Source organism: Seriola dumerili, unplaced genomic scaffold (genome assembly GCF_002260705.1).
Source record: "Seriola dumerili isolate Sdu_G_001 unplaced genomic scaffold, Sdu_1.0 BDQW01000609.1, whole genome shotgun sequence".
NCBI classification, from domain to species: domain Eukaryota; kingdom Metazoa; phylum Chordata; class Actinopteri; order Carangiformes; family Carangidae; genus Seriola; species Seriola dumerili.
This window is the reverse complement of record NW_019174864.1, coordinates 1,557,527-1,580,228: the sequence shown is the minus strand read 5'-3', so window position 1 is coordinate 1,580,228 and position 22,702 is coordinate 1,557,527. Positions and strand designations below refer to the sequence as shown.

Here is a 22,702-nt window from a genome sequence, read left to right as displayed (position 1 = left end):
TGCTTAGCTGCTACGAGCAGCCATGATCAGAGCTGATGCTGTACTCACTGTCCTCCCATGTGTCCACATGACAGACGAGACAAGCATCACTGTTTCTACATCTTTTGACCCAAACATTTCAATTGTGCGTGGCTATGTGTTTGTCCTTATCAGTGTATTCTTTTTTTAACTGCAGTTGCCAACAATTCATTATTAATAACAAGAAACCATCTAGCGAAAGGCAAAAAAGCCTTTATTGTGATAGTCACCTGTATTCTAACTCAGCCTTCATTTTTATCTCAACTGCTCACCTATTAAGTCTTGTGACTGCATCCTGCACTGTTGTGATGATAAAATGTGGTACAGGTGTTTATATTTATATGTCTGTCCACAGTCCTATAAACCTGCCAGAGGACTATGTTCAGAGGCTGCTCAGCCACGCTGTTGTGGCTGGTATTCATTTAATCTCAGCCCATCTTTCCTGAGCTGTTCTCCTTTATTAAGCTGTTATGTAATAAAATATATTCCATCCATGCAAAGTTTCAAACCGATCTCCTGACAAGTCTATCACTACCTACTGCTGCATATGAAGTATTTTGGCAACATTAGTTAGTCACAAAAGTCAAAGCTGACACTTTTGGATTCAAAGTAAAGACGTCGAAATTCCAGTAACACTTATAGTAAACAAAAGAACTTTTATCTGACCGACACGTTGAAGGCCACAAGTCGAAACGTTTTTGTCAAAAGTTATTCTACTTACTACAAGTGTTGCTGGAGGTTTGACCTCTTTGGACTTTTTCCTTTCTCCATGCAAATTGGAAGTAGGTGAAGTTGTGCCAGAAGCCTTATTTTATTTCTACACGGTTTCAAAGTAAAGGCCAAGCCTTTTGCCTTCACATTAAAGGGAATTTATGGTGAAGCACATGCAGAAAGTGGCAAAATAACATTAATACAGGGTCCGCAATGAGTAACAGATAATGAAGGATATTTTTACTAAACCACATCAAAGTGCCAAATGAAATCTTTACATGTGTGGTAATCAGTAAAGTCAGTAGTGTGTGGTGTGCATGAGTGAGGGATGTTGGTGCAGGTGTGTGAGGTGCAGAAGAAAACATAAGGAATAAACTAAGGCAGCATTACCAAAGCCAAGATGTGGTGTGCAGAGAGCGGTTAGTTTTATATCCTGGAACACAGCTGGCGCCACAGGTGTTCCTGATCTACCAATCAGCTACCTGACAGACAGATTAGTATGGGGCAACCAAACTAAGTGGACCCCAGGGGTCATCACACTGTGTTAATAATGCTTTTATCTCTTGTTATATGCTAAATATTATCAAAAAATATATATACATATCAAAAGCCCTTTCTTTTTCTTAATTCTAAAGACTCATCTTGAATTTCTTTCTCACTTTTTATGATTAATTGAAAAACCATTTAGTCTACGATTTAGTGAAAAATGGAGTACAAGTTGACGCCTTCAAACATCTTGTTTTGTCTAACCAACAGTCCTCAACCAGAAGATATTCAGTTTACAGTATAAAATAGAGATACATCGTTAAACTGGAGAAGCTGAAACCACAAAATGTTTTTCCTTGTTTCTTGATAAATTACTTCAGCTTGTACTCCAGTGATTAACTCTGCATTTCTCTAAAGTCTGGGAACTCATGAGAAACAGGAAAAAAAATTATCATGTACCAAACCCCAAAAACACTACCACCTACATTTCCAATAATGCAACTCTAAAGCATCTTTAGTGCTCTGTTGTTTTTATCTGTCAGGATCTTCTATCTTTCGAGCTGCTGGACATCAACATCGTCCAAGAGTTGGAGAGTGTCCCAAACAACACCCCTGCTGGTAAGAAGAATTGTAGTGGTGCCAGTTGTTGGTGAGTGTGTTTGAACATGGAAATGAGTGTTCCAGGCTCATATGCAGGATAAGATGTTAAAATGGCTCACAGAGAAATCTGGTTATGCATATTCCCCTACACATGATAAATACTGACTAAGGCACCTGTGATGTTTATAGTCTTGTAACCGTTAAGCTTAGATTCATTTGACTGTGACTGTTGACCTGATTCGATCGAAAAAAATCCATGCCCCCATTGCTCTAAAAGTGACATTGCACTTTCTCTGATGCCATTGTTTGTGTTTCTTTTCCATCAGTTGGTAGAAGCCACGCCTATGCAGGTAGTCAGCAGCATTCAGAGACCTCCATGAGATGTTTACAGCAGGATCCCATTTCTGTCAGAATACTCCAGCTAACATATTCGGGTATATCAAAACCGGGTTAAGGGCTTGTCCTCAGGTCTGTACTACAAAGCAGGATTTGAGGTTATCGAGGTAACTTCAGGTTTAACTCTGGGTTTTCAGTCCTATGACGGTGGTTCAATCATTAGCAGGGTAAATCACCATGGTAACTTATGCTGAACTCCTTACCTGCTCCGGTGCAGGTTAACTTCAGAGGATCAGATCAGAACCTGTCAACAGCCAAACTACTGACAAATCAAATCACTGGAAAAACTGAGTCATCATTCCTATAGGATCCTTACAGGGACAAAAGAGTTAACAATAAAGTGTTCAATAAAAACGAGCAGTAGATATTTATATAAATCAGTGGAATAGTTTTTCTGTTTGAGTGTTTCCATGTGTCCACTATGGTTTTAAAACAAAGCTTCAAAAAAAGGCACAGAGAGTTTATCACACCAAATAAATATATCATAACTAGTCTAGCTTCATTTGAACTGAACACAGATTCTTTAATCCAGCAGGATTACTGACAGTGGTGAAGCTTTTACTCTCTTCTTCATCACTGCAGCTCAGAATAACATGAGAAGAAATAAAAACAATGATCCACACACTGTTAAATATTGATCCATTGTCCATGATTAGAAATGAACATTTCAGTCAGACTGACTCATCAGACATCAACTACTTCTCTCCTCGTTTCTTTCACTCCTCTCTGCAGCAGAAACAGTCAGTTTGTTCATTATCAGACAAAAGAGAAAAATACTCATTAAAAAACTTAATAATAATTCATGCACTTATTTACAATATATCCTTAGTCAGATGTTGATAGAAATTATATTTAGACATAATAATAATAATAATATGTTTTTTTATTCTAGTCATGTGATCATATTGTTTACACTTCATCTTGTGGAATATCACTTTTGGATGTGATCATAAACATACCAGCAGGTGTTTGTTCTCATATCATATTAAGTACTTAATTCTTGGTTCTGATGATGTTCCTTATAATTAACAACTCTGCCTCTTTCTCATGAAAGCGTTTGTAAATGGACAGGTTCAAACTGAGTGAAATGACCCGGAAGTATCTGAGCAGCAGCCATGATCAGAGTTGGTTGATAAGGAAATGAGCTTCAATGCTTCCTATCTTATCTCCTTTAGCATAGGAAACATTGGACCTTCCTTTATGAAAGGAAAGGATAAATACTGTCCCACAATTCCTTGCTACAGCAACATTTAAGGGACATACCATTGTAGTTTCACCACAGCAGACCCACATACATGTAGAAACATCAGAGCCGCTGTTTTATGCTTGTGACAAAATCCAGAACTGATGGAAATCTTTGTCTGATCTACTGAAGCCTAAATCCATAAATATAGATTTATTATCTTTACTTCCAGTCAGCAATCATCATGAAGAACAAGCTTATTGAATTTATAGTTAACAATATTGTCATCATAACAAAATACTATAGTCTATACATAAATGTTGTTTCACTAAATCCCCTCCCATTGTGTAAAGCACTAAAACTGAATTTTCTCTACTTAACAAATGTATAGAAATGTTAAAAGCACCTATGACAGGAAACAAAACTTGTGTCTGAATTTTATTTATTCTGGTCCCTTGCTCAACTCCTTGTTTCTATTAAATTATAATTTGAATGGCTCAACTTTCTCTACTTATAGTTTCCTTTCATATCATCTTATTTCAACATTTCAGTCCAGTTTGATTTGTTTTTATGGTTAGGTGTTATAAATAAGTAAAAAGAAAAAATCCTATGTGCAGTCAGATTCTATCTGCACCGCGATTGTCTTTTCCTAAGTCCCTAAGAATTATCCTTCACATCTTTTCTTGACCTCATGATGTTTTCCATTAAGGTTGCAGAGAAGATGTTAGAGAGGAGATTGCTTTGTTTTTTCGACTTCAGCCTTGAGTTCAGTAAATTTTCCGTTTATGTCTTTTCCCCCATTCAGACATGACTCCCTGCATGTCCCCTCTTCCTCAAAATGGCCACCTACAGCACAAGAGCAGTCCCTCTTTGGGTCTGATCCAGGAAGAGACAGAAGTCATCAATAGTATCATGGGTAATGGAGTTTACCATTCCTACTTTTTTAAAGTTCTTTGTGGAGATTTGTTGATACTGTAGCATCCCAGGAGCAGGTGTGTAGGAAAGCCTCCCAGCATGCACTGAGGCAACAGATTGGTGTGTTTGTGTTTGTCTGTGCTCCTGCAGAGGGACAACTGTTCCTGTATTTGTGCAGTGTTCTATGCAGTTACACCAAGAGTGATGTGTGGGGACAGTTAGTCAAGATCCTCCTGCCTCACACATCCAGGGTCTGATTGAACGATGCTACGTCTGCAACCAACCCACAGATATACTCTGCAATGTCTTTTCCCAATGAATGTTTTGTAGCTGAGGACCCAGGATTGACAAAGTAGTAAATCAAATAGCTTTATTTCCAAAAAAGAAAGGGTACCACTTTACAGTAAGTCTACACTTATAAAGAATTTATGAATGGTTTATAACTAGTTTATTAATTAGCTTGTTAACACTTTATAAATCATTTATAAGTTTTTATAACACATTAGATATAAACGGCAACAATGACCTGTTGCTTGCTAAATAGTGAGCCCACATGTATCTGTACTGTTCAGCCTCATATCTCATTAGTTACTGAGCTTTCTTTGTTTTCTCCATCATCAAGTGTTTGTACCTGCTGCTTCTTCACATATTTGTATAAATTATAATTCATATATATTATAATTCATGCTATCAGATTGTTTTAAACAGTGGATATTAAAATGGAGATGCTTTTTTCTGGTTTATATCTTCTTTAGGACTTTAGCATTTCAGGTAGTTACAAACATGTATAAATCATAAAAGAAGCCTTATTATAAAATGTAAAATACATCATAATTTATTAATCAGTTACAATGAGGCTCCTTTTACCAGTTATAAATGGTAATAACTCATCAGTAAGAATAATGAGTAGTAAGCCTTAACTTGATGTTGCCAAATAGTGAACCTGCATCAATATATGAAAACTGTGTTATAACTTGTTTATAACTGTTTGTTTATGATTTATAAAGCGTTAACAACCAAATTAATTACTTAATTATAAACCATTTATAAATCCTTTATAAGGGTAGCCTTATTGTAAAGTGGTACCAAAGAAAGAGATAAATATACCATGTGTAGAGAGGTAAAATGATTCAAATGTGATGGTCACATAAGGAACCAACGTATAGAATAGACAAAAGCAGAGTACCAGATCACACATTAGTTTTATATAGTTTTTAATTTGGTAATAAAAGAGTCGATCATTAATGAATGTTATTAATGGATCCCCGGGATCTCCTACATGGATCTACAATTAATCAGTGATGCATAGAAATAAGATGAAACAAAAGCATTAACTCCAGCATCTTGGTCTGAAAGAAACTTTCTTTTTACAAATGAAAACTTCTGAAACACTTTATTGTCGATTGTTCAGTTCACACAGTCGACAGTAGATCTGCTTTGTTTCCCTGTCACTTGGGTGTTTTACCTGTGATTATGTGACCTTTGTGAGATGTCTTCTGTCTGAATGAACTCGCCAGAGCTGGTCAGGTGTGTGGTAACAGCAGGTTTATTCCTCATCAGTATTCAGAATAGAATGGTCATCTCTTGTGGACACACAGCGCAGTGCTCTGTCTTGTGGCAAATCCTCCGTCGCTTTTTTAGGACTTCAACAATATAATTGTTACTTTGTTATATTATAAAACACAAAATATTATCACACACTGTAGAGTGACACTAACATACCTGCAGTTATGACAGAACAATAGAGTGGAATGGTCATCTCTTGTGGACACACAGCGCATGCTCTGTCTGAAAAGACAGCATCACATTAATGTGATGATTTTTACCGGCAATAAAACACATAAAAAAATAATAGTTAACTTAATAAAACCATGGCGAATTTTATATAAAACAAATAATATTCACCCTGACCAAGCCAACTCAATTTATATGTACTTTTCAAGTTCATAAACATTATTATGTCCACAACCACTCAAAGACTCATTACCTTATGGCAAATCTTCCATCGCTTTGAGGATTACCCATAATCCTTTTCCATTACTCCTTTGCTTTGTGATGCAGGAACAGATTTACGACAGTAGGTGGCAAAGATGTCCCATTTAGCGGGATTTAACCTGAACCTTTTTTTAACTGATGTTACAATTATACCTGTGTGTCAGCATTTGTTGTCTTGTTACTGGTCCTCAGAGGTCCCCCATGGGACAGTCTCTGAAGCTGAAGGGGGTGGAGTCCCAGCTCAGGAGGAAGGGGAGGATGACATCAGTGGGACTCACTTTGTTTGTGAGACTGTGATTCGCTCAATGACCCTGGAGGAGGCCCCTGACCACGCCCCTCTGAGAGGGTCCTGCCCGGGGACAGGTAAAGGAAGTCTTTTATTGATGTCCCTTACTTGTAAGTCGCTTTGGATAAAAGCATTGGAAGTTCTGGAGACATGTCACTGGTCTGAAGCTGTCCTTTAAATGCTGCTGGTTTTTATATTGTCATCAAATTTGATTCTAGGACTTTTGTTTCCCAGCAAACATGAGGAAGTGGCAGAATTAGATTTTTAGTGGAAAATATAAGTAAAAAAAGAAAATAAGAGTATGTAGGGGCGTTGGGTGGCGCAGTGGGTTGAGCAGGCGCCCCATATGTAGAGGCTACAGTCCTCGCTGCAGTCGGCTCTGGTTCAAATCCCGCATCGGACGGCCCTTTACTGCATGGCTTTTTTCCCTTCTCTGCCTCCCCCATTTCCTGTCCATTTCTCTCTCTACTGTGCTATCATAAAGGCATTAAAAGCCCCCCCCCAAAAAAGAGCATGTAAAGTAATAATCTAAAAACTGGTGCTGGTAGTCTTCCAAACCTGGACATTTCAGTCGGCCAGCAACTCATGGAATTTGTTATGGGATTAATGTTGAAAATATGAACTCGCTGGGTGGTAGATGATATTCTTATCAACTTTTTCAACCGCACAAACTAACGTTTATTCATCATCACAGCTTTTGCTTTTTTTCCAGTGTATCTGTCCACTTCCTGAAACTCAGTTTGAGCAATGCACTCCAGCTAACCAAAACTCATTGAAGTTCATTCGTAAAGAGGCTATTACCTACAAGAGAGCAACAATATTCCCACAGTGCTTTTAACAGCTGCTGCTCTGGTTTGCTTCCTCAGACCCTCTAGCTGGCAGGATTATTACTATTTGAGCAACTCCCTCCCTCTTAGAGGTGAGATGTGATTTAGTTGCGTTTACATGGTCTTCTATAAAAAATTATAGAGAGCTCTCTGATATGTTTTTTTCCTGAACTAGTCAGAGCACGATCCTGACAGGGTAGGAAATGGTAATATTTTTTTCTGTGCTTGATTTTTTTTTTTTAATTTCTTACAAATTATAGTGGTGTTCAGAAAGTTAAATTTTGACTTGTTTTTTTAGATTTTTAACTTGCACTAATCAATATTTTTATATTGATAATGACTCAAATTATTTTGTGTAATGACTGTTTGAAAGCTATTGCTTGTTCAGCTCATTGTTTTGGTTTTACAGCCTGTAACTTGACTGTTTTGATTTACTGTCACTCTTATCAACCTGGTTTCCAGCAGCAGCTGTGTCTGATAAATTCACTGTGGTGTACCTGCTCAGCTCCAAACTGTCATCACACACAGTAAGTGAGTGAACTAGCTTACATTTAGCACCTGAGAAGCTGGATATTTCCCTGGAGTTAATGGGGAGGAGCTAAAAGGAGTAGATATTAGGATATATTGGACACATGAATGCTGAAGTTGCGCTGTGCCCCCATACAATATGCAGTGAAGAGAAATTAGATGATATTTTTCTCAGAGGCAGAGACAGTTCCGCACGAGCTAACTAGAGATATTCTGATGAAGATGATAAAGAGGAAGGCCAACTGGGTGTAAACTAACACAAACAGTCCATTTTACCAGAGATGGGCGACATCCATTAAAGTTAATACAGAATGTGTTGTTCAGCAGCAGTGTGCTTTTCTTTCACACCAACAGCTCTCTCTGTGAAAGAGCTGTTGTTTATCCACATCCAATGTCCCGACTAACATTTCCTACCATCTTGTGTGTTTGTATGTTCAACATTCTTCCCATGATACATTTTATTGTATGAATACCTGATGTGCTGGACTGAAACGTCTATCACTAATTAGTATGAAGTACCTGTTGTGGTAAAAACTAGGACTGGTCAGACATGTGAGCAAATGCAGCTCATGAAATATGTCAATGATTCAAAGCTGTGGTGACACAGTCGGTTGATATACCTTGTACTCACTACTACAGTGTGCCAAATCTTCTTTACTTCTACATTAATATTTCAGATTTGATTTCTTTGCCTCAGTCTGAGTGTGAAAGAGAAAAGTATGACAGTACATCATCCTCCTGTTTGCTCTTAGTGGCGTGTCCAGCTGCTCAGGGCAGCTCCTCCTCCTGTGTGAAGAGTAAAACAATGAAAGGAGAGGAGACCCCAGACAGTAACCCTGGCAGATCCAACAACACCCTGAAACCACCAGCTACACTGAAGGCTTCCCTCCCCTCCCCACTGAAAGCCTCCCTGCCTGCTCCCATGTCTGTGGCTCCAACCCCAGGGCCTGGTCCCAGCTCAGCACCCACCCTGCTCCACGCTTCAGCTGGTGCCTCCACACTTCAGGAGAACACAGCCACAGGTGACAGCCGCAGATAGAGTGGTTGAGTTGCTGACATGAGATTAGATTTGACCTCACATTTCACACCACGTTTCCTGATGTTTGAATCCTGTGCAGAGATGGTGCTCTGCTAATAACAGGAACAATGAAACTGCTTCTATTTAGGTAGGTAATTACTTCAAGTCAATACATTGAATGATAAATTACAGACCAGAAATAGAATCAGAAATTATTTCATTTAAAGATTTTAGCTTCACACCAATGACTCATGACTTCACTTGGACTTCAGTATTTTGACATGTGATAAAGATTAAAACTGTGTAGCAAATCAGCTGTTCAAACTGTGTTTGTACGTGTACACCAACAAATAATCACATTAAGATACTCAACGATGTAGTTTCTAGTTGCTATTTTTTGCTGGTTTAACCTTCTCAAGCAGCAGGTTATATAAGCTGTAGCTGATTAAAAGTGGAAAAAAAAGTAAAACTCACTGTTCTCTAGTTAATATTCACTCTGTAACACCACTTTAATATCATTAGTCAACTGTTTGTTTTGTACAGTGGTGACTTGTCTCTACTGAATATGTCAGTGTTGAATTATTCCAGTTAAACTTCATTGTATGCATTGATCAGCTGGATAGTTCTGAAACAGGACTTCCAGTATTTACAACTAGCAAATAAAAATATAAGTATAAGGTGTGTCAAATAATCTACAATGGTCTTTTGATTAGTCAGATACATATTCAATCTGCTGCTCACCTCATTTTCATTCTGCTACTCAAAGCTTCAGTGTTTCTGCTCGATTCAGTCTTTTAGTTTTACTCATTAACTTCTGTTACAGCAAACATTATTCCTGAGAGATTGATGAAAAAGTGGAAACATGCTGTATCTCACAGTGTTAAGGAAAATGATCAAAAAGTCCTGAATCCAACCCTTTAACAGGATGTGTACCAAAATATAATGGGTTCTTCCCTGGCACATGCTCCATCCCCCCATCAAATTTGCAAATCGGTTTAGTACTTTTCATGTAATCCTGTTGACCATCAAACAAACAAACATGGGTGAAAACATAACCTTCTTGGTTGAGGTAATCAGTATTTTTTTGACTTGAAAAGGAACATTTTAACTTCTTGGGAATGACGCATTTTGTGTTTCTTTCCAAGACTTAGATCAGGAGATGAATAACAATCTCATTTATTAACACGTGCTATCTGGATGATTTAATCTGTACAAATACAGAAATGTAAAAACAAGAAACTGTGGTCTTTATTTATATACTGGAACTATTTGTTGACAAACTACATCAGGGAGCAGTGTTTTGCATGGGGTCCAACGATGTTGTCAGGTTTAGTACCACTGTGCCAAAACCAAAACCTGTGTTCACTGACTGGCAACCTGCACTGTATCCAGAGACACTCCACAGAGGTACTCTGAGATAAACTGTTGCTCATCAAGAAATTGTTCTTGCATGTAAATTTTAATTTCTGCTCATGTATGGGTTAAACAAACGAACAAGATGCTTTAACTTGTTGATGAGTGAACATCACAGGTGTTGGTCAGTGTATTTGTGAACTTTAAACAGAGGCAGACTAGCTGTTTCCCCTGCTTCTAGTCTTTATGCTAAGCTAGGATAACCACATCCGCAATTCAGCTCTTAATAGACATGAAATCGATGTTGATCTCATTCTTAGTAAAATAAAAAAAAGTGAATAAACATCTTCCTCAAAATGTTATTGAGTTCATCTGAATGGCTCACAGTCCAGTCCATGTGTTCTGACTAAAACAGCCAATCTTATACTTTAACATTTTATAGCAATATTCTCCGCTATATTGTCATCCCCCATATTGTCAGTGAATACTCTTCATTGTCTTGACCCCATTACAGATGAGGCTGAAGAGTCCCACATGAAGAGCATCTGTGTGGAGCCCAGGGTGAAGGAGAGAGAGAAGGAGCCAGAGGACGAGAAGGAGAAAGAGGGAGTGGACAAGAGAGAGGGGACAAGAAGTCGCTCTTCCTCCACCTCTTCAGAGGATTACATCATAATCCTCCCTGACTGCTTTGACACCAGTCGGCCACTGGGGGAGTCCATGTACAGGTATGTGTCATGGGAATTTGTGGTGCCTGTAAAAACTAGTTACATTTACAATAAACATACACAACTGTGGCTTTTATTTAATTTAAAAATGAGGTAAGAGAATCCGTCCTCTGGATGGCGGATGTTTCCTTCCCTTTAATCTCCTCTCATCCTGTTGCAGCTCTGCTCTGTCCCAGCCTGGTGACATCCCCGTCAAGACCACCACAGACCCAGATACTTCATCTTCTGACCCCCCAGTCAGTACTGTGGAGGGGGAGCAAGGTGATGCGAATGAAGCCACTGCAGCTCCAGGGACAGAGTTGTCGGGTACCAGTAGTGCCAATGACATGCTGTGTACATCTCAGACATTGGATGATGAGCCACTCACACCTGAAGTGGTGGCACCACCTAAAGCCATTTTCACACCAAGGTCGGTATGAATGGTGAGGTACAGACAGTCTGATATTCAAGACAGGCCCTTTATATCTAACTCTGTTATATCAGTTGACTGTATCAGCCTCTAAGCTTTCTGACCAGCTCTTATTTCACTGTTTTTTTAAACCACCACTTCCTCCATGTTTACCTGTCGTCTGATGTCCATTTCCACAGCACTAATTCCAACAGTACAGCAACAGTCATGTCATACTCATCACTCTGCTCTTCTCACCTTCCTTTTTTTTTTCGTTTAGTGTTTGTTGCACTAGTTGTAAATGATTGAAAATGTCTTGCTCTTGACTTTGTACAGTCCAGAGAGCAGTGGAGAAACAGATGTTGATGCTGCTGCTGCTGGGGAAGGAACAGAGGGCTCTGAACTATACCAAAATGAGTATGGTAAGCACATCAACAACACTTAGGGCACTCTTATACATCCAGCACAAAGTGGCACCAAGTGTGACACAAGTGTCTTTGCTAGGTTCAAACTGATGCAAAAGTCATTTTCCCATCCAGCACCCATGTTGTTTAAAAAACGAATACACTCTGATCTGATATGATCATCTGAGCTGGGTGGGTGTTGTTCTTAAAATGAGGTGCGGTCAGGTGCATTGTTGGCGTATTGCTATCTTGAGGCAGCAGAAATCAGTTTCACTATTGGCCAGCAAAAACCTGGTCTGAAGTCAGTGGCGCAGTATTTCACTGTTATTTTAAGAACACATCCTGACATAATTGTACGGCTCTCTGCTGAATTTTATGGAATGTGGATTGGTCTAAAAAGTCTATTTTGACATCTGCATTAATATGTCAAATTTGCACGTCTTAAGACATTGGTTGGTTGGCATCAACATACCCACCCCTTAATGACAAAGGGGATATGTTGAGCTGTACAGTATGTATGCCTACATTGTGATCATGTTGGCTCTTGGAAGTGTGTACATTTGGGCTAAGTACAGTGGCACAAAAAAGTAAGTGGACCCTTTGGAATTACCTCCATTTATGTATAAATTTGTCCTTAAATATGAACTGTTCTTGTACATATTGAAAACATCATTCAAACTATCACAGTGCAGGTTGGAAAAAGTATGTGACCCCTCGGCTAATGGCATCAACAGAAACTAACTGGAGTCAGGATTGATCAAACCTTGAGTCCAATCAATGAAACAAGATTGGAGGTGTGGGTTAGAGACACTTTGACTTAAAAACAAGACTAAGACATTTAGAATTTGCTGTTCACAACAAACATCAGATGATGTGAACCAGGCCTCACAAAAAATGTGAAAGGGTCACAGAGTCATCTTAGAGAGTTTAGATCTTCATAAGTCCATAGTCACACAAACTGTCTATAAATGGAGATGATTTAGTTCTGTGGGTATTCTGTCTAGAAGTGGACTTCCAGCTGAGATGACTCCAACAGCACAAAACAGATGATCAGTAACGTTAACAAAGAACCTCAGTGTTACTGCTAAAGGCTTAAAGGAATCATTAGAGCTGGTTAACATCATGGTGCATAGTTCCATGGAGCATGGTGTCTTGCCACGGACACCACGGAGGAAGCTCTCCAAAAAACATTGTTGCACTCCTGAAGGTTGTCAAAGAGCACCTTTACAGTCCTCAATGGTACTGGGAAAATGTTTCATGGATTGATGAAACTAAGGTTGAATTGTTGGGGGGAAAAACATGCAGCTCTATGTGTGGTGTAAAGTGCACTGCATTCTACATCCCAGCATCATCATCCCAAAGGTGAAGCAGGGTGGAGGGAGCATCATGATTTGGGGCTGATTTGCTGCCTCTGGACCTGGACAGCTCCATGTCATCAAGGGGAAAATGAATGAAGAAGTGCAAACCAAACATCCTGAGAATATATCTGAGCTGAAGCAGTTCTTTAAAGAAGAATAGTCCAAAATTCCTCCTGAACAGCTACTGGAAGAGCCGGTTTGAGGTTATTAAATCCAATGGTTCACTTAATTTTTCCACAACCACTGTAAATGTTTAATGGCTGTGTTCAATAAAGACACAAAAGATTATAATTGTTTGTGTTATATTAGATTAGGGCTGCATTGTTTGTCTACATTTTTGACTTAGGTGAAGATCAGATCACATTTTATGACAAATCAGTGCAGAAAATCAGGTCATTCCAAAGGGCTCACATACTTTTTCCTTTTTCCTGTACCAATCAGTCTTATACCCAACTGTGAATCAGTATTTGGCACTTGTGCGGAGGAGGGATCAAGAAATAGTTAAAACTCCTAAATAAATCACCTAAACTTGTGAAAGACAAGCTTGGGCAATGCAACATATTGAACTGTGAATTTGAGCGGGTTTGAGTGACATCTGTTTAAGTTCAAGTATTTTAGTATATATTGTATAAAGTATATTTGAGTGGTTGAGGTGTGCTCCTCACTCTGCTCCCTGCTCCACTCCAGCTCCGCCCCCTCACCTGCTCTATCATCCTCTGCAGAATCTCATTCCTGTCCTGTCCTGTCTTTCCTCCTGCTTCTCAAAATTGGGTCGCCATTTGTGCTCTAATACTGCCTTCTAGTGGGCACTTTAACAAACACACCACATTAAATGAATATGTTTATTATGATATTGAAGTTACATTTTTCTAAATAAGTAGCAGCCTATTAAAATGCATATATATATATATATGTGGTATATGTATGAATATTATTATTAATAATGTCAATAATTCTAACCTCAATTCAATTTGAGGTTGAATGGGGAATTGTTTCTTCTTTTGAAATGATGGTGGTAGCACCCAAATTTAAAACCCATAAAAAGGTGATGACATGTCATATTCGGTCCTCTAAACACATGCAAATTTGACATATTAACATAGATGTCAAAAGAGACGTTTTGGACCAATCTGTGTTCCATAGAGTGTCGTGCAGAGCCATTACTGTGTTTACTTTCATTAAATCGCTTGAAAACCACACCTAGCTACACTATACCCAAACACCTCTACATACACCAGACTGATCAGTTATAACTTGATATAACATGGAGATGCCTCAGCATTTATTATTCAAATTTCAACTGAGGGTTCAGAATATTAAACTCATGATGCAAAAGCATTGCACCCCCGTACCTTTAGTATTTTGCAGGTGGGCCTGTTTGGTGGGGTCCTACTGTTGAGGTAGACTACATGCATGCTTTCATTTTGCACACAAGCAGATCCGTTTCTTATGTGGAGAATTTTTTTTTTGTACCACATCCATCATTATAGTAGCAATCTGCCAAGGTGCAGACGCCTGGCTTTTAAAGGGAATAGGAAATGTCCACTTGTCCAATGTGCTCTAGAGAGTCTACAGACACATTAGCAGCTATTTTTAGCTTCTTATTTATATTGATACAGACACTTGTTGAGACATATAGACATGATTACAGACTGTATGTTTTTAAACTGGATGGATGTGTGATTGAGTCCGGGATAATGTGATGTCTGTTGTGTCACAGCCTCTGGTCCCAAACATACTCAGACAGATGATACTGAAGCTACTGAGGACATAGAGGACAACCCTAAGGACCCCAGGTCTCTCTCTCTCACACACACACACACACACACACACACACACACACACACACACACACACACACACACACACATACACACACACACACACACACAAACGCACACATGCAAACATGCACGCATGCGCACACACAAACTATGTTACTATGGATAATGTATAATAATATATAACACAATATATTTTATAATAAAAGAAGTACTGTACATTTTAGCCTATGTCTGGTGTCATCCAGCATATGATAATGAAATCATTTCACTTGGTGTAAATGTAATTGTTGTAATCAAGACCTGGTCATCTGCATATCTTTGCCTAATATTTAGTTCTAATAGCTTGATAATGGTTGAAATATTGTAGCTGGCGACCACTAAGATGCTAGCAATTCAGTACATGCTAGCGCTAGTCAGTCACAATAGCTCCCTGAGCTTCTTCCTGTTTTGTATGTAACCATTCTGTGTATAGTCATCACTGGCAAGATGGCTGGATATTGTTAAATGGCATTCATTTCAAGTTCACTGAATTTGAAGTTGTGTATATCTACTAATTGCAGTAATGCCACTGGAGTTCGCTGTGATACTTGGCATTTTGAATGTGGCTGTGAGCAGGCCTTAACACTATATAAAAGAGCAGAGGTGGGAGTAAGTCACACATATGCAAGTCACAAGAAAGTCCCAAGATACTGTGGTCAGAATCAAGCAAGTTGAGTCGCTGCTGTAAGTGCAAGAAATCTCTCAGATCAAGGAAGTCACAAGTCAAATTTTACGAAATCCTGATGATCGGCTCCAGTTACCAAATTTAATCATTTAATGACAGAGGTCATGAAAAGTTTAATTTTACTTTCAACATTAACGAAAACTGTTGCAGCTGCTTTAACCTTTAAATCTGACTGATATTTGACATTTTGTGGAAATGTAGAGTCCAGCTCTGTGACTGCAGCCATCAACTACTATAATTATTATTATTAGTCTGATCATTATTATAATTACCTCCATCAAGGACGTTCTGTTTTCACCTTTGTCTGGTGATTCGTCTGCAAAAAGTACTGAACTGATCTGCACCAAACTTGGTGGAGGGATGGGGGAGGGGCCAGGGGTGCAGATCTGGTGGATCCAAGAAATGTTTTATTACTTTTTTTAATGTGTAGGATTGTTTGGCCTTGGTGGAGATATGAACTCTACTGAGCTGAACTTTTCTCATTATTACTATAACAATACATCTCTATGTGGAACTGGCACTGTGTTATGTTCTCTTTCCTCCTGCAATCTTAATTTTAGTAATTCTGTGATTTAGCCCCTCCCTATGAGAGCTGGTTTTCAGCCATTGCACTAGAAATCACTCAATCGTGTTTAAAAAAAAATTTACCTTATCTGAAAAACATCTAGAAAATGTAAATATTTAATAACAAAGTCAAGTCCATTTAAATTTTCTGTCTCAAGTCTAAGTCAAGTCTCAAGTCATGATACCAAGTCAAAGTCAAGTTGAGTCTTTTATCAGTTTTAGTCAAGCAAGTCTTAAGTCCTCAGATTTGTGTCTTAAGACTGACTTGAGTCAAGTCATTAGAGTCATGTGACATCCACCACCTCTGTGAAAGAGAAACAAATATCTAAAATGTTGATTCCATAAATGGGTCCAAGGAATGAAGTCACTTGTTATCATTTACAAGCTCAAATTGGTTACTAATACTAATTCAGTTATTGTCTATAGCTGTGGTTCAGTTTTACAGTATAAGTTTATATATAACAAATTTGAATCCACAGTAATGACCACATGACCTCAACCCCAGCTTAGAAATGGGACACACAGCCAGTGCAACATGTCTGGGAGGTTATGATGGGGAAGATGTTTTACAGGCTTATTGGCCCCTGCAAGTGAAGTGGCCATTCAGGTTTTCTATTGAAATACCAAGGCTTTCACAGCAGATGTCACATTTTAGATGTTTGTCTCTCCTCAGGCACCCAGGTATCACCAGCGGCCTGGTGAAGGGAGCTCTGTCAGTAGCTGCTTCTGCTTACAAAGCCCTGTTCACTGGACAAGGCCCCACACAGGTCAGCAAGTAGTTTATCTAATAATCTTATTTCATAATTCATATTTTATATCTGTGTAGTCAAGGCATTCTTCTTAAAGTGCTCAGACTAGGGATGCACCTAAAAAAAATTTTTTTTCCATGATCCCAATCTGAGCCCTCTAATTTAAGGTATCTATGGATACCAAGGCCAATCTGTATTTTCCTCTTGCCATAGATTATGGATTTTGTCTGTTTATGACACATAGAAAGGACAGCTACAGGGCGACACTTTTAGGGGCACTTGTTTGGCAAATATTTCACTACTTTGAGTATGTCAGAGCTGCTAATGGTAGCCTAAACTCTGATCAAATAGATGAGGCGTACATACAGAACAAGTTTCCACATAACGGGAAGATAACTTCCCACACTGTAGATGCCCTATGTTTTCTTTTAAAAATCTGTAATTCCAAATAATTGCAGCATGGTTTGCTTCTGGCCTTGCAAGTAATACTGGAATACTACTGTAGCTATGTTAATTAACTGAATATGCTATCATTAATATCTAACATTAGAGCAAATAAGTTTAATCAATTTTTACATTTTTGCTCCTTAATTTTAAGCTTAACAACAGTTTTTCTTAACAAAGGATTTCAAGGACCCCCCCAACACACACACAAAAAAAAAGAAAAAAAAAAAAGTAATCGCCTACTGGAAGATTAGCCTGGCTTGCTTCTTACTGTGGTTGCATCTCAGCATCTTGAGCGCTGCTCATAGCCAGGCCTATGAATGAACTGCAAAAATCTGTCAAATCAGCAGGTATATCTAACAAATATACAAATATACTCATAATCCATAAAATTATTACTGGTACTACTACCGGTATAATTGAATATAAACCAAATGACAGTATCAAATAATGCAAAAAAATGTATAAATACATTCACAGGGTAGACTAGTCTTTCTCCCATGTTAGACAGCTGGGCTGCAATGGTAGGAAGTGTTGACAGAGAATCTACGTCATGGCATCATGCTGTAGCTGCCCCTTTAAGCAACGCTGCTTAATGTCCCTCCTGTTTAGATAGTTGCTGTTTGAAGTTGGGGCAAACAGTCAAATGTTAAATTGGTCTTTTCACATACAAGTGAGACATTTGTTTTCATATAATCAACAGCAGGTTTTATGGACTGATCAGATCTTGTTCCCATGCAGCCTCCAGTCGATGCGTCAACCCAGGACACCATGATGGCCGTGTTGGTGGAGATGGGCTTTGGGGACCGGCTGCTGAACCAGCGGCTGCTGAAGAAACACAACTATAACCTGCTGGACGTGGTCAATGAGCTCGTTCAGATGACCGACAATGACTGGTACTCCACACACTACTGACACAAGAAATGAAGTCATGAAGAAGGACGAAAAAAGGAGACAGAGAAGAAGAATGGATGAAGAAAGAGGAGCACAGATGGGAAGAGAGACATTCATTTCTGCTCATCTACCTTTTTACTTTCAGTCCTTCTGCCCATCTCTCCTCTGACTGGTCCAATCTTCTCTATGACTGGGACCTCTGTTATCATGAATTAGACCATCAGATACCACCTGTCTGTGGTATTACTTTCAGTGTAGGTGCTTTCTTTGCTTATCAGTTTAAGAGAGTTGACGAAAGAGATATGTTTAGAACAAGAGGAGATTCACATCACAGTTCACTTTGTACCAGGACAGTTAAGTCTTACATTCCACGTTGAATTTATTGTATATTTTTGCTGGATACTAAACAGTGTTAAGTTCTGATATAGCCTACTTGCTTTTAATGAGACTTTCCTGGGAGATTGAGTGTTGGTGGTTTGGCTCTGATCTGTTCTGCTGCCCACTCACACCCGAGGATGGCAAACTTTTCTGCATGTCCTACCACTACTATCACTACTTGCAGGGCTCGTCAATAAACTACTGTATCTGGTGAGCTAATGACTTATTATGTCACAACAGCTTCCCAAGCTAATGGGACATCAAATTTGCATGTTTAAGTTCACCACAGTTAAACGTGATGCAAAAGTTTTACCTGGATTTAATTACAAGTGAATAAACTGACTACAGAATTTCCATTGAAATTAACTGTCACTGCAAAATGCTGGTGTGACTGAGCCTGAAGATTTTAGGCTTGGGTTTGGTCCAGGTTTGGTTATTTTCAAATTTAATGTAATTTCTTAAGAAATTTCTCTCTCTTTCTCTCTCTCACTGTGCCATCCTCTGCATTCATGCTTTCATGCATGTCAGATGTTTCAAGTAGATTCACAATGCCCAAGAGTGTTGCCAATGCCTAGTAATAGCCAGACAAGCCAACAAAAGTAATAGTAGTAATAGCTCAAATAAACAAAACATAGCTTTGGTTCTTTGGTCTGGGTCACAAAATTTGGCAATGGTAGTTGAGAGATATGGGTACCAGACAGGTTCAGGTCTCTGTTTGGGCCTGTGCAGAACTAATCTGATCATTCAGGTTAGGGTTGGTCAAAATGTTGATACATGACAACATAATATAAATCTGTCACCATAACATTTATACCTAGGTATCTTTTCATTTTAATATGTCTCGTTTTATTAGGCAGTTTATTGTGGGCAGTGTTGCAAATCATTAGCAGAACTGTTTTGTGACAATATTAGATTTGTATGTCACTTGTGATAAATGTGATGAAGTCTCTTGTTTTGTCATCACTGTATTAACATTTCCATCAGGTGTTTTATGTGTGACACACATGTTAATTATCAGTTATGAAAAACACTTTACATATGCCATGATAGGAGATATCATCCACCTTGCCCACACCTAATTACATTAAGTAGATAAGCAAGTAAGCCATTAGCATTGGAGTCACATATCTACACATTCATGTTTGTACAAGGTGATTATCTATGCTCATGTATGTCCAAGTGTCTTAAATTTTGGCCGCATTTTTATGAATATTTATTTTGTTAGTTTGTTTGTTTATTTTTGTTAGTATCACTGGAGAATATATACACAAGTTACTGTACCGTGTGTGTAACCAGCTGTAGATGAGTAGATGACCACTGAAAGCAGAAAAACATTCCCCTACATGTCTAAACGTAAAGTTACAGGACACAGGGACCATTTATTCAACATAAAATGTAACTGTTTCCTACAATTGACCTTCACTTCTTTCACGAATTGTTGTCTTGATGGTCAAACAACTTCCCTGATGTTGTTTGTTGTCCTGAAGATGCTAGTTGATTTTCTGTGTCCCATGAACCCTGTGGTCAGACTGAAGGTCTCAGTGTGCTTCAATGAACTAGTTCGTTCAAGCCCTTTGAAACCTTTTCATATCTTGCTGATTGCAGGATTAATTGTGCATAATTATCACATTGTCCATTTTTTTAAGTCAGACTCTTCCATTCTGCCGTACGACAGGAGATCTCATCTGGTTTGGTTGATTTGAAACAAACACATTTGACTGCAGGCTGGTAGGCATGAAAACTCCGGCTAAACAACCCCAGTCCAGTTTCAAGTGACCTCTGCTGTTCATTTGTGATGTGAAAGGAAAACAGACCAACCACAGCAATTAAGAGTTAGATATGGGCTTTATGGGCTTTCAGCATGTAGCAAATAATTTGATAATCATGGTAACACATGCACTTCAACATGTGTGTTTGTGGATTTTCTGTGATTGAAGAAAATGAAAACCAGTTACACAGAAATGCATGTCCATTCCTTTAAAAAGTGAAAAAAATAGGTGAAATCTAGAGGCTGTAATATTGTGGTAAATAGTGTTTCTTTTACATCGTATTTCTACACGTTCATATTGATGATGATCCAATGAATTCTTAGTTTGAAGCATACAGAGGACTGAAGTTAAAAATGCTTCACTCACTGTCTTTCTCTTCTAAAATCACACAGGACACAGGTCTTTACAAAAGACTGCTTAAAGTGGCTGTTAAGTTGAGTTGGATGGGGTACATTTAGTGACTTCAAACAGCTCTGCTGGGTTGAATCCCTTCAGCAGAGCTCATTCATGTACATATCATTTGTTCTGTGCTTCTTCAGAGTGGTGAGGTGAGGGAGCTGATGTTCTTCCTTTGGCCCAGCACATTAAGAATATGTACAGTATGGTCTTTCCAAACTTTAACTGGAATCAAACAGTGTGTAACAATGTGAAATGTGTGTTTGTTTTTTTTCCTTTACAAATGTGTGAATACAGAATCACCTATAGTTGGAAGCAATGACTGTCAGTTAACTTCATGAGTTAAAGTTAAGAACTGAGATTGCTTCAGGTGTTTTTTTTTCTTTGAATGCTTGAAGGCTGATTGGAAATATAAAACTTTAGAGCTTTGGATGTTGTGTTTTCAGGCTTTTTGTGTGGTGGTTGAATTTGCTCTCCTGTATGTGTGTTAGTGTTATCTTTTGTAGGAAATGTTACCAGATTGATTGAATTGATTGTCTTGATTGATTGTCTTTTTGTTTCCACATGAGAGGACTTGAAGGATTTGTGGTTGGAGTTGAACAAATGGTTTAATAAAACAGCACTTGTTGTAGGATTATGATAAATTGTGTGCATACCTGATACCAGTATCAGATTTTGCACAGAGACGCTAACTGTGTATTTTTGTTTTTGTCTGCAAATTCAAATAAAAACTGCTGTCTTTAGAAAACTATAGACACTAACTCTGCAATGAAATGAAGGAATACTTGAGTGTTTATATTCACACAATTTCCACTCTCATGTCTGTACACTAAATATGAACCTACCATTGCCTTTAGCTTAGCTTAGCATAAAGATTGGACATGGCAAAATAGCTAGTACAGATCTGTCCACAGGTAAGAAAATCCACCTCCCAGCAGCTCTACAGCTCAGTAGTAAGCAGAAGTCACTCTGTTGAACCAAGAAATAGCCCAGCACATACCCTGTGTAAAACAACAATATGGTGTTTGTTCACTTGTTACAACCTTTTACACTGATTAAAGCTCATAAATGCACGTTATATCATTTGTTTAGAGGTGTTTGTAGATGGTTTTTGTTTCCTTCAGACAGAGCCAGGGTAGCTGCATTTCCAGTATTTGTGCTAAGCTAAGCTTACTGGCTTCTGGTTGTAGATTCATGGGCTGTCAAAAAACGTCCTTTGTAACCAATGTAAGATGTGAAGTTGAAAGAGAATTCATAAGGACTGCAGTACTACAACAATCCAACTGCATGTACTCTAGGCTTTGTCTTTTACACCAACTTTATTTAAAGGGGACCCCAGAACCATTTCTTGCTATATGCAGTCTATGCAGATACATAGAGCCCCCGCAGCCACTAGGGGGCCCCAAGCTGCAAGTTCAGCCTCAATACATTTGGGGAGAATTTAAATTATCTGTCTTTATTTGTAGCCAGCCAAGCCCCATCATATTTAGTGAAGCACTTATAATTTCAAAAATTAAATCTAGGATATAAACAAAACTAAGCTGCATTGACAGGGAAGCTGTGGCTTGTGTTTGTGGTGTAATCAAGTCAAAGTCATCATTACCCTGTCACACCATGAGTGATGTCTACCGACAGGTATGATGGGCTGGGATGGGAATTTTAGTTTAAAATGTTAAAAAAATGAACTTACACTATCAATAGTATGTGAAGGAGTAACAGATGGTGTCATGACCAAGACCTCCATCAATTGTATTTCAGAGATATCTACTGAAATGAGCATGCTAACCAGCTAGCTTTGTCCCAGGTATT

At 38.6% G+C, this 22,702-nt stretch overlaps 1 protein-coding gene across 6 annotated transcripts in view; it reads left to right on the top strand.

The window, feature by feature from the left end:
• The window catches only part of LOC111236255 (next to BRCA1 gene 1 protein-like), a 91,869-nt gene extending 69,970 nt beyond the window's left edge, over positions 1–21,899 (top strand). For 2 of the 6 annotated variants that reach the window (XM_022764919.1, XM_022764917.1), the window contains exons 14-24: positions 1,758–1,833; positions 2,142–2,165; positions 4,200–4,310; positions 6,497–6,667; positions 8,698–8,967; positions 10,831–11,041; positions 11,202–11,450; positions 11,766–11,851; positions 14,912–14,987; positions 16,937–17,030; positions 18,198–21,899. In XM_022764919.1, the coding sequence (XP_022620640.1) occupies positions 1,758–1,833; positions 2,142–2,165; positions 4,200–4,310; positions 6,497–6,667; positions 8,698–8,967; positions 10,831–11,041; positions 11,202–11,450; positions 11,766–11,851; positions 14,912–14,987; positions 16,937–17,030; positions 18,198–18,371 (1,542 nt within the window). In that variant the 3' untranslated portion in view covers positions 18,372–21,899. The remainder of the gene's footprint in view (positions 1–1,757; positions 1,834–2,141; positions 2,166–4,199; positions 4,311–6,496; positions 6,668–8,697; positions 8,968–10,830; positions 11,042–11,201; positions 11,451–11,765; positions 11,852–14,911; positions 14,988–16,936; positions 17,031–18,197) is intronic. The other 4 variants (XM_022764918.1, XM_022764923.1, XM_022764922.1 and 1 more) reach the window with 4 other exon arrangements.
• The last annotated feature ends 803 nt before the right edge of the window (positions 21,900–22,702 follow it).